At 37.1% G+C, this 13,110-nt stretch overlaps 1 protein-coding gene across 1 annotated transcript in view; it reads left to right on the plus strand.

Moving 5' to 3' along the window:
• Positions 1 to 13,110, plus strand: part of VWA8 (von Willebrand factor A domain containing 8) — a 184,770-nt gene that overhangs the window by 77,702 nt on the left and 93,958 nt on the right. Inside the window, exon 21 of the mRNA XM_051609029.1 lies at positions 5,571 to 5,647. Within this exon, the coding sequence (XP_051464989.1) occupies positions 5,571 to 5,647 (77 nt within the window). The remainder of the gene's footprint in view (positions 1 to 5,570; positions 5,648 to 13,110) is intronic.

Consider the following 13,110-nt stretch of genomic DNA (forward strand, 5'->3'; position numbering starts at 1 on the left):
GAATCCTGAATGTTTCTGGTTTTAGGGCACAGTCAGTGTACAGGAAGTATTTAATAACAAGTCGTGTGCATTGTGGCCTTTAAAGTGACTCTGTTTTCATTCACTGTATAAATATGGCATAACTATAAATATGAATATAGTATATAAATAACATTAAAGTACACTTCTGCCATGATCTATCATGAGTTATTTAAAGCAGCACAATTGCAATTTTGTGTAGCTGAACAGATGCATCTTATACTATGTCTTGAGAACAGAATGTGATCCCTAGCCATGTCTTCGCTACTGCTTCATTAGCCCTTGTCCGTTCCATAATGTGTCTTTTAAATAGTATGTATGTTTTATTTTTATTCGAGTTTCAATATGTACAGCCAATATTACTAGGTGCATTTTAGTCAGTGTGTGTCTATCTGCTTGACTGTACCCTGGCAGATTTGACACACAGTAGTTGGCCTTCAGTACTTCAGTCATCTCTTACAGGTCTTACACAATTTTCATGGAATCATCCCGATTGCAAAGGACCTTGTAGATCATAAAGTCCAACCATAACCTAAATCCACCTACCATAACCTAAGCTACCCGTTCAGTGCTTAAATCATGTTGCTAAGCACTACATCCATATTTCTTTTAAATACTTCCAGGGATGGTGACTCCACCACTTGCCCTGAGTAGAGTGTAGAGTGTAACAATGAAAAGTGGCTGAGTGGGCGTTAATGTCCATGTCATGTAAATGCTACCAAAATTATGAGGGACATTTTCTGTGCTAATCTTCCTGAAGAGTGGATGGAGGAAATGCACTGTATGTTGGGACAACCTCATGTTCATAAGGGACCACTCCCTATTTGTCATCTTTTGCTTGTTTTTCTTGTTCCAGAATTCCCCACATCTCTTTTGTCTTTCAGTTTTCTTCATTTGCAAACTTTAGGACTATTTCTAAGTATTTGGTACTGGCTAATCTACCCTTGCAAATGAAATAATTGTGTTACAAGTCTCCATCTTGTGGTTATGGTAAATTACTTCATAAGAAAGTGCTACTGTAAAAAAAAACAACCAAACAAACAAAAAGACAACATACAATATATTTCTTCTCTTCAACAATTAAGGCTTAATGGATGCTTAAGTTCAGCATCTTGTTCTGGCTTTCTTATTCCTTATGTTCTTTTTCAGTAAGAAACATGAAGTTGATACTTAATCAGAAATGACAATTCAGTTACTAATTAAGATACTGCTGAATACAGAAGGCATTTAAATGTTGTCCTTCTTCATTTGATAGTGTGAAAATTCAGATTGTAAAAATGCTTGGCATTTTAATTTTTCTAAAAATAAAATACTTTCTTTTCCTTCTTCAACTTGTGTAAAAATGAACAGCTTCATCTGCAAGGCAAGGCTTTTGCACAACTCTGTTCCTTTATTGCAAAGTCCAAGTGAGGTAGAAACCATAGGGTCTGTTGCAGTGGTCATCTGGTAGCAACGTCTAGTATCTGCTGGTGACACACCTTCTGCAGTCACTGCACTGTGTATTATTCAGGTTTGGTACAGACAGGGAGAGATAAGCTTAATAATACCTGGAATGTTTGAGAGAGTTCTGTGTAGGTGCAGCTTGCCGCTCGGGTGAGAACAGTACAGTTTAAAAAAAAAATCAGAAATACATCCTCTGGTGTAAAAATAGCAGCCTCAGTCAAAACACATATATTCATGTAAATGTTTTTGTTGGCAGAAACGGGCAAGCTGAGGGCATGGCAGGGGCTTCTGTGCCAGACCCAGTGTTAGAAACACTACATTAGCAAAAGTGTTGTCTTCATTTTCCTGGTTAAGCCATAAGTTTCTGTGATAACGACGCTATCAATGTAACTTTTTCTATGAAGTCACAAACTGAGAACTCTGGCATGAGGGTTCTACATACTAGAATGTAATGAAAAGTCAAGATTGTCTTTCATTCCCTAATAATATGATTTTTAAATTAATTACAATGTAGAAGTTCCTAAGGTGAAAAAGTAATACATTCCTCTTTTTTTTCACCAGTTTCAAAATGTGTTTAATTCTTGTGGAATGAAACAGGTGCTCTGCTGTGCAGGATGGCTGTGTGCTGAAGGGCCATACTGAAGAGCACAACATGGCAACCTCTTAAGCTGTTTCCTTATGACCTGCAAATCAACTAGAAGAAAATAAAAATGAGGGGCCATGTTTAGATTTTTTTTACCAGTAGTGTTTTTTACTAAGAGACGTGATATTAATTTCACGACCTTGGGTCCAATTCTTTTGGCCTGTAACTTTATTGACTTTAGTCGTGCTGTGCAGGGGAGAAATTTGTCCCACTAATGTAATAACTGCATCCTGAATTGCAAAATGCCTCCTGGGACCTGTAACAGCCCTGTTTATATTTGAAACTGCAGTTACTGCTAGAAAATTAAGTAATTTTATCCTTGGTAACAAGTGTTTACAATGTCAGGAGAATTTTTAACTAAGGGATTATTTTGCCTGCTAATTGCATAATTTTCTATTTGTTATTCATTAGCGCAGATATTTACTTCCCATTTTTCTGTTTCAGTTGTCGTGTACGTGTCATGGAAGAAAAATTGTCTAATATCTGCTTTCTGAAAAAATTTTATTCAGTTCAGCTAAAACACCAACACAGATGTTCCTCTCTCTCTAATTAGCATATGTTTCTATGTCTGTTAAATTAAGTAGCTCCATAGTGAGTATATAAATAACATACAGCAAGTCTTAATGGCAAACTGGTTTGTCCTCTGAATGTTACCATAGGCTGCAATAATTGCAAATTATACGAGATTATGTTCTGAATCCAGTCCAGGTTCAACTCAGTCTTTTATTATGTTCATATGAAATATAGTTCTGATTCTTTCTGCTGAAATAGTTGACTCTAGCTGTGTGGGTGTCCAGATGATCCAGCTTCATCCTTGGCACTGAGTTCGTGGGAAAGGAGAGTGACTTTGTTGCCATTGTTGTAATTTCTTATTTCTAAGGTGCCAGTAACTTATTTAAGAGAGGGGTTTTTTTCCAAACTCAGTTAGCATTTTCCACTTTTCTTGTTTACTCAAAGACTGCCAGGCATATTCTTTATCCAGTGAAGGTCAGGTGAATTTGGAATAAACCTTCTTTTCTTGGCCTTACATTAATTAATAGTACTTAAGGAGGGAACTCATCCAAGATTTTTTTTTTGCAGCTTTTTACTGGTGCTAAAGAGCCTTCTGAATAGCTTTGGTCTCTTCCTTCCTTTCTGTTACATTGTGCCTTCTCAATGGAGTAACTAAGACAAAGAGAAGTGGTAACTTGTCATGAAGTAGGAATGTGAAGAGATTAATTCAAAGAGCTTTGACTTGAACTTTGCTCCAGCGACTGTTGCCAACCAAGGATTTTAAGTGGTACACCACAGCCTCTCTGAAGGCACATAATGTACTCTCTGAAGTAGTTCAGTCTAGAAGTTCGGAAATGTTAACTTGCTTATAATAGCTAAAATCTGGTGGGAGTTCCTTTTAGCTTTTGAATACTGCATGCACCTTTTAAAAAATGCATCATCTTCTGAAATCGAGATATACTTAAAATGAAATAAAAGCAGGTGTGTGGGGAGCCTGGTGATATCCACAAATACAAGTGAAGAAAGGGCAAGATGTGGTCATGGCACAGCTCATGTTAACTTCACTGAGATACTTTGATAACTGTCCTCTCTCCCTTTCTCCACAGTGGTCCTCCACTATGTTCATGTCCTCTGAGCATTTTCTCAAAACTGGGGTCCAGTCTTTTAAATACCTATAGTGATAACAGCATGGATAGAAATACAAAAAGCAGCTATTTGGTTTTCTTTACATGGGAATGGAAGAGGGAGAACAAAAATCTAGTGGTGTTGTTTTGTAGTTGGGAAAATTTTCTTTTAATAAAATCATAGGATGTTTTGCGTTGGAAGGGACCTTTAAAGGTCATCTAGTCCCAACACCCTTGTACTGAGCAGGGATCTCTTTAGCTTGATCAGGTTGCTCAGAGCCCTGTCAAGCCTGACCTTGAACATCTCTAGGGATTGTGCCTCTACCACCTCTCTGGGTAACTTGTTCCAGTGCTTCACCGCCCACGTCTTCCTGTCTATCTAATATCCAACCTAAATCTACCCTAGTTTAAGAACATTATCCCTCATCCTATCACTACATGCTCTTGTACAAAGTCCCTCCCCAGCTTTCCTGTATGCCCCTTCAGGTACTGGAAGGTCACTATAAGGTCTCCCAGGAGTCTTTTACAGGCTGAGCAGCCCCAAATTGCTCACCGTGTCTTTGTAGGAGAGGTGCTTAAGCTCTTGGGTCATCTTTGTGGCCCTCCTCTGGACCTGCTCCAACAGGTCTATATCCCTCTTGTGTTGAGGGCTCCAGAGCTGGACACAGTGCTCCAAGTGGGGTCTTACAAGAATGGAGTAGAGAGGCAGAATCACTTCCCTTGACCTGCTTGCCATGCTTCTTTTGATGCAGCCCAGAACACAATTGACCCTCTGGGCTGCCAGCCCACATTGTTTGCTCATGTCCAGCTTTTTGTCTACTAGTACCCCTAAGTCCTTTTCTGCAGGCCTGCTCTCTATCACATCATCCCTCAGCCTGTATTGGTAATTAGAATTGCCCCTACCCAAGTGCAGGACCTTGCACTTGGCCTTGTTGAACCTCATGAGATTCACATGGGCCCACTTCTCCAACTTGTCCAGATCCCTCTGGATGACATCCTGTCCCTCTCTCTGGCGTGTTGATCACACCAGTCAGCTTGGTGTCATCTGCAAACTTGCTGAGAGTTCTCTTGACCCACTCTCTATGTCATTGATGTAGATACTAAACAGCACTGGTCCCAGTACAGACTCCTGAGGGTAACTGCTTGTCACCCATCTCCATCTGGACATCTAGCCATTGACCACTACCCTCTTGATGCAACCATCCAGCCAATTCCTTATCCACCGAATGGTCCACGCATCAAACGCAATTTTCATTCGAGGTGACATTTACAGGATGTTTCCTATAACCACTGAGAATTATCTTTCCATCTTTAGTGCATGCCAACTTCAATCATAGAATCATAGAACGCCAGGTTGGAAGGGACCTCAAGGATCATCTGGTCAAACCTTTCTAGGTAACAATGTGGTTTAGATGCAATGGCCCAGCACCTTGTCAAGCTGAGTCTTACAAGGTCCAGTGTTGAGGAATCCACCATTTATCTGGGGAGATTATTCCAAAGTTCAGCTGGTCTCATAGTGAAACATTTATTTTAAAATAAAGGGTTATTTATTTTAAAATGAAAGGGTGATTTAAAAGGATGTGTAGGCATGCATGGCATAACTGTAGAGAGACAATCTTATTTCTGATTATCCCTGGTAAGACAGAGAAGTGTTTTGAGAATATATTTGCTTGTTAAATAAAATATATAACATTCAATAGTGTTCAGAAGTCTTTGGTATGTATTAAAATTGTATCTGCCTATAAAGGAACATGGAGGGTATTTTAACCATATTAGAAATTTTTCTTTGTTTGTAACTCTTAATTATGTACATCTATATTATATCTTAATATTATATTTATTTATGGCAGGGTGTTGGGAAAAACAAGATTGTTGACAGATTCCTTCACCTTTTAAACAGGCCCAGGGAGTATATACAGCTGCACAGGTAAGTAAGAATGTGTTACATTTATATACCTTGTGTTTTATAATAATATTTTAAGACTCATGTTTCTGGAATTTAATTTGTTCTTATTGTTTGAACAAAGACCTTTTTATGCTAGGTGGGACACGGACCACAGGAATGTATCCATTTTATAGGCACAGGCAATAAGCTGACAGGTTGAGGTGAGGGTACTGGAACCTAATGCAATCACATTGCTTAACAGAAGAGGAAGCAGCAGTCAGAGCAAACTGATGTTAAACCATTCTCAAAAAGTGGGGAATATTTTGCTGTCATTTCTGGAAAGATTTCCCTAAGTGTGAGGTACTGTGTGAGGGGAAGGAGTTCAAAGGTGCTTCAGTGTATCACTTATTAGATCAGAAACATTCTAAGTAAGGAAGGTTTGTGTTGTTTTTTTTCCTTTGGCATTCCTGCTAAGCACATGTGTTTCTTTCTCACCCATGAACATGTTCAGATTTGAAAATTACAATTTTCACATGCAATCTAAAAAATTGACTTCAAGACAACAAACTAATTAAAAAAAATTCAAAAGCTGTAATAATATAGATTTTTCTCTCAGCTTTTTATGACGAACTTTAAACCAATACATTGAAATAAAGACTGAATATATTTATTCAGTTTCAATTGAACTGCATCCTTTTCCAGCTTAATTTCTAATCTTTACCTCTCTCTCTTGTACTTTGTAGCTTCATCACCCTGTCTCCTTCCATAATGACTCCTTTTTAAATAATGCTAATAAAAGTGTACATCTTCAATATTTTGCCCTTTAACAGCAACAGGCTCTGTAATGCTTCTCTCTCCCTTTCTCTTCCAGCTTTTTGTCTTTACATGTCTTGTCTTTGTACTCGTGATACTTGGATAGCTCTATCACATCGCATTTCTATTGCTGTTTTATTTTATACTACCTTAGACTTCCATTACTTTTTTGCAAAGTAGCACATTAGTGACCTGGTGCTTTCAGCTTCATGTCAAGTTTCCTGCTGTCTTCTCTGCTTGCAGCAGCCACCCACTCCTTTTGGATGAAATACACTATCATCTTTGCAAATCCCAATTATTTCACAAAATACTACAGCCTGTATAACCACCACCACCATGGTGCTGCTGTCCTCTGCCCCACAGACTGACAACGATGGGAACACTATGAGAGGCTCCTGTGTTTGGTTTTGGGCACCCCACTACAAGAAAGACATTGAGGTGCTGGAGCAAGTCCAGAGAAGGGCAAGAAAGGGGTGAGAAAAAATGGCCTCAAGTTGTGTCAGGGGAAGTTTAGATTGGATATTAGAAGAAACTTCTTCACTGAAAGGGTTATCAAACACTGCGACAGGCTGCCCAAAGGAGGTGGTTGTTTAAAAGATGTGTAGATGTGGTGCTTAGGGACATGGTTTAGTGCTGGATTCAGTCAAGTTAGGTTAATGGTGATCTTAAAGATCTTTTCCAGAACTGTTCTGTGATTCTATGATTTTTTGTCTTTTTTTGTCTCTGAAAAATTGTTCTCCTATAAGGTGTGGTCATGCCGAACAGTACTTTAACACAAATTCAAAGCAGTTGAACATTCAAAGCATGCATTTTAGTTGTCTACTTGCAAGGGAAATAAATAGTTTTACTGCTTTCTTCATGACACATGTCAGGCAATTCAGTGTCAGATGAAGGTGAACATCCTCTGCCCTTTCAGAAATATGTATGACAGATGGTACCTGATTAGTCCTTGGAATTTGGGTTGCAGACTCCAGTTACATTTCAACAAGTCTCTCTGGAAATGAGTGTGCACTTGTTGGCTGCATATCCTGAGGCTCTGAGTTTCGAGTGAAGTAGTGAATCTGTCAGAAAATGGCTGATGATCACATCAGCAGTTCTTGAACTTGCCTATATCAACTGCCACTTCATATAATTAGTTATAAATCAAGTAATACACATGTGCCAATACTGAATGGGTGTTGCAACTAAGTAGTATTGGTTCTGGAGTAGAGCAATCCATCCTTACCTATAAAATACCCTTTTTGGTGACTATCATTAAGATGTAGCCAGAGAAGAAACTGCTGGAGTGGAGAAAACTTTTAAGAGGTTTAATATAATTACAGCCTTTAGAAAATGTACTGTTATGCAATACATAAAAGTAGTGTGTAAGTAATAGGCAAAAATAATTGGATTGAATTTCAGAAGTAACTTGGTTTATTAATCTAATTGCCATGTTTCAAAATCTGGGATTTTTAATGGTATTTAAGTGCCAAAATCATGAATATACTCCAGAAGTGTTTACTTTCAACAGTTTGTCTGGTAAATAAGGGGAAAGACACCGCAATGTAGCATAGTGTAGTTTGTTATTCAGTGTAATTGATGTAGATGTCTAGTACAGATAAGTACCTCATCATTTTTATAACAAACCGGAAATGCTAATACATCTGGTCTGGTTTTGGTTGTTGGTTGTTTGATTAGAGTGGTTGCGGGTTTTTTTCAGTTTCTTCTTCTGTGCTTTTTTTTATGGTCTTGATGAAGTATAAGAGTTCTGCTGACCTACTACATATATTGAAGTGGCATTCAGGCAGGGAATATTTGCTGTAGAGACAGTGAGCCTATGAACTATTAGCAGGAGTAATTTTTAAATCTCACATTTTGTGTCTTACACTTAAAGATAACGAGAGGAAAAAAAAAAAAAAGAAGAGTGCTTTTCCTTAAAAACCTTTTCTGTCATGTTTGTTTAATTGCTCTATCACTGATTTGCATGGGAAGGGTCAGCCTGACCTTAAGGTTTTGATGGCTTATGGAGGTTATAAACCCTATTTTTTAACCTTTCTTACAGCAACTCACTGTGAGGTTTTAATTTTCTTAAAACTGTCTTAAAAATATATCTTGTAAGTCTTCTGAATCATTTTTGGACCATAAAACCAAAAATTTTAACAGAAAGGAAGCTGTGGCTAAATTTAAAGCATTTATGATAATTGTTTGCTTTATTATTCAGAGTTGATTGCTTCCTCTTGCATACTTTCTAATTTTAGGAGTTGATTGGGAGTTGACCAATTCTCTTATGACTTTAGCTGTGGGATTATAGGACTTTTTCAGAAATGGGTAATTTGGGATAGGTTGTGCACAGCCTCTCTGTAGGACTGCACTTGTGAAGCACCTTGCTGCTTTTCTGAGTTGAAGGAAGAACCTTCATCTGCCAGGATTTCCCAGTCACTCCTTTCCTACAAGAATGAGTTCCAGCAGTTAAGCCCTAAGTTTTGCATACCCCTCAGGAATGGTTGTCTCACTTTTGTGCACCAAGGACACCACCTACACATTATAGAACATATAACAGTGTTGTCTTGCCTAATATTAAATTTTAAGGTTTTACACTTTTCGCCTTGAGTCCATTCATGATACAGCTGGAAAGGTTAAAATCTATTAACTCTTTGCAGTTGCAGAGTTTGTGGTGCAATTTGAGGTCTATATAGAAATTAAGCACAAACTGAATTACTTTCTTAGGAACTTTGATATCCTCCAAATAGATGTAACAGAGTCAAGTGTTTGTGTCACTTCTAAATGAGTGAACCTTGGAAAGCTTCCTCAGTTTATGAGTTTTACAGTTACTGCTTTTGCCATTTCTCATGTGAGTGTTGTGGAAAGACGTTGTCAGTGGTTCTACGTAGAAATCTGAAGCCAGCTTCAGTAGACTAAATTATGGATCCATAATCCAAATTTCATTGAATCAGGACATTTTTTTTCATGGAAACTGATACAATCTTGCTTAAATTACAACATATTTTGGGAGAAGAATATTTCATAGAAGGAAGAAAAAAAAGGTAAATCTTCAGTGAAGACTCAGGCAAGAACACGTGCCCTTTTAAGACTATAATATCCTTCTTATCACTGAGACTAATACATATGTATAAAAATATATATTCCCAACCCTCCTGCATAAAAACATCAGACGAAAGTATCATGGTCTTTAGACTGTTGGCTCCTTTGATGTGATCAGAGAAAAAAAGATTGATTTTAGTCTCTTACCATTTACACACGCTAATTACACAGAAATAATGGTGTTGTTGGTGTAAAACGTGCTTTATCTGTCATTTAAGCATTTAGGTTTGCATCTATGTGGAATTAAGTCGTACTGTCAAGTGGCTTTTTTAAATGTCAGTGACAATGTTTTCTCCTCCTTGAAGTTATTGTTTTTGTGTAGACTGTATTATAGAACTACAATATTTATTCTTTTGTTTCTGATGCAAGCTTGATTTATTACTCATTTTTTCATTGTTTTGGTTTTGGATTTTGGAGAGTCTTCTAATAGAAAGTTTCCTAAAAGCTTAGGTTCTGAGTAGGAAGATAAAAAATTCAGTGACCTAAATTTTATAGTAGTTTCTGTGAGTATAAATGGGGTGCTTGGGTTTACACGTTAAAGGCATTTGTATTAATATATACGTCAAGTTTTTGGAGTCATATGGTGTTATCTGATCTCAGCTTTAATTAAAATACACTTCTAGTCTTTAATAGATGAGCTTAAAAAAGGAAAAAACCTACATGTAATTTATTCTCATCTGAAATCTCAATTTAGGCATCTGAAGAGAACTTCTGTGTAGAACACGCAGTGTCAACTCAAGACCTGTGAAAGCTGCCACCACTGTTCTGTTGGGATTGAATTGGGTTTAAGTCATGTAGCCAAAAAGAGCAACTGTCAACAGAATCCCTCTGAAATTACTATCTGTTGTCATGAGTTTTGCTTCTAATTGCTCTGATAGCAAACAAAATCCTCTCTGTCTTGGTAGTACCTTAAAGAAAAATTAATTGCAGAGAGAAGATCGTTCTTCCAGGCAGCAAATTTGCTTAGTTCAGAAAGGCACAATTTTCATTTTTCTGTGTCAGTTCCTTCTTTGTGAAGTTTGGTATACATCACAGTCCTTGGTATTTGAAATATTCAAAAGTTGTCTGGATATGGTCTGGGCACTTGGACCCTTGCTTGAGCAGGGGGGTTTCACCAAATGACCTCCAGAGGCCCCTTCCATCCTCAACTGCTCTATGTATGATTCTGTGATTCACCAACATTTTCTGCAGGGTAGCAGCTGGCTGACTCCAGGTAGCTCTTATTTCTAGGTATATTGTAGTAACATGTATTGCTAAATCAAAATTGTTCAGTAGGAAAAAAAAAAAAAAAAGTTAAAAATTAATTTGTCTTGATTTCATAACATTAGATAATCCAGCAGTGGTGGTTCCATGTGGGGAGTCCATTTGCAATGTCCTTAGCTGAGACTCAAATATGTGAGTGTGAAACAGTAGTTAAAGTTGAGGGTGATTAAAGACAGCTTCAGAGCCATTGTTTTCAGAACAGGAAAAATAAGAACATTTTTTTTAATGAGATGAAGGTTGGTAACATCTAGAACATTTATTTATCTTTATGATATGAGTGTAAATAACGAGCAGTTGTTAAACAAAAATTTCTCTGAGATGTTTTCTGGCTTCATGCTGTCTCAGCTGTAGGCAGTGCTAAAATTGCAGCCTGCCACCTCCTCTACTGTGTCTGTCACAGTCATTCCTCTATGCAATTCAAAATGTTCAGGAGTGAAAAGTACCAATCCTTTCCATTGCTGTGGGACCTTGGGTTGCTCTCAGATAAAGGGAGAATCAGATTCCCCCTTAGCTGCTTCGTTGGCCTCTGAAGCCATGATAAGCAAAACTAGTCAACATCAACACTGACATCTTCAGTCTGTAGACCTGCAGTTATTTCATTGCGTGAGAACATTGCCATCACTTACAGAAACAGAAGCTCTTAATGAGCAGACTGCAGTGTAATCTACATCAATAATTTATTGATGGCTTATCAATGGCTTTTCTGCTGCTCAGAGCCTCACTGAATCTGCAGAAGGCATGGAAAATTAGTTCTATTCAAGTGTTCTCTTTCAGTGTATCAAGAAAGTATACTTCTGGGAAATCAGACAATTTACTGTCCAAAAGGAGAATACAAATCTTCATTAAGTCACATGACAGAAACAGGGTTGTTTTTTTTTTGGTGTATGAGTGATGTTCTCTATAATGTCTAAAAAGTTGAAACTGATTATAAATATGGTTTTACACTTTTTCATAAAAATAAGGAATGTAGGAAGTTTTATTTTTCTTTAGCTTTTAAATTAATATATTAGAAAATTTAACCTGAGGGTTTGTTACTTTAAATTAGCCATATCAAGCTTTAGTTCTCTGTGTAATATCTTTTCTTAAAGGTTGACAACTTGTTTTCCACTTTTCTAGGTATTAGCATATGTGCTAAATTTGGCTTTCTTGTCCATTTGATGTTTTACCACAGTTACAGAATCATAGAATGGTTATGGTTGGAAGGGACCTTAAAGATCATCAGGTTCCAACCTCCCTGCTATGAGCAGGAACACCTCACTCTAGACCAGGCTGCACAAAGCCTCATCCAACCTGGCCTTGAACACCTCCAGGAAGGGATAATCTTATGTTTATTTTAGAAGATATTGCACTACCTTATTCCATTTTTTCCTAATGCTACATTCCCTTCCAAAGAATTTACCAATGGTATTGTATCTTACTGTCAAAGTTACTGGCTTTGTTCTAGTGACTGATGATTGGAAACTGTGATACAGAGTTCATTTTAAAAATTTACTACTTTTTGTATTGTCTTTTCTAGTTCCCTAATAAATTACAGTAATCTAATGATCTTTTCTTCAAAAAATTAACTGAGTTTACATAAGTTATCCTTTTCAAAATAAAGGTAATTTTGCTGTGATCTTTAACAATCAAATTAATGGAGAAGTTTGGGGTAGGAAAATGAGTTTATAGTGTCCCTACAAGCAACACTTACTACAGACTGTCCATTAATCTTTAGGTGTTAATTTTCTTTCCCTTTTTTTCAGCACATGTAGTCAGTATAAAATCTAATTATCTGTTTCCCATATTGGGATAATTTTAAACTACCTTTTCAGCTTTATTGACCCCAGACTTCTAAGATTCTAATTTTAAAAGCTGTTTTGGAAAAAATAACCTCCTTTGCCCAACACACAGATGAACAGTTGATACTGTACAATTATGGTGTACTAATCAGAATTGCATTTGGTTATCTTCTCTGGAAAGAAATTGTAAAATAATTTAAATGCTGATACAGCACAGCAGGTCTGTTTTTAACATTGAACAACCCAGAAAAGCTTATTCTGCAGTGGACTGTTGGTGAAGCAAAAGGGCTTAAGTTGCACCAGGTTGTTAAGAGGAACCCATTGAACAGGGAGAAGATGTGTGTATGTTGTGTATTTGTATATCAGCAGCCACCATAAAAAAAAAAAAAGGCTAGGTAGTTTTTCCTGATGATTTTGAATAATGAATGTATATGTCTAGAATATTTTCTTTTAATGTGATGCACACAAACCTTACAGTGTATGCTTTATTCTTTAGTTCAGGTTTGCAAATAAATACTAAGACTATATTTTTGTTACGAAGATTTATGTTGTGGAGCAATTCATGTTTTA

The sequence above is a fragment of the Apus apus genome, chromosome 1, assembly GCF_020740795.1.
Source record: "Apus apus isolate bApuApu2 chromosome 1, bApuApu2.pri.cur, whole genome shotgun sequence".
In the NCBI taxonomy this organism is placed as follows: Eukaryota; Metazoa; Chordata; class Aves; order Apodiformes; family Apodidae; genus Apus; species Apus apus.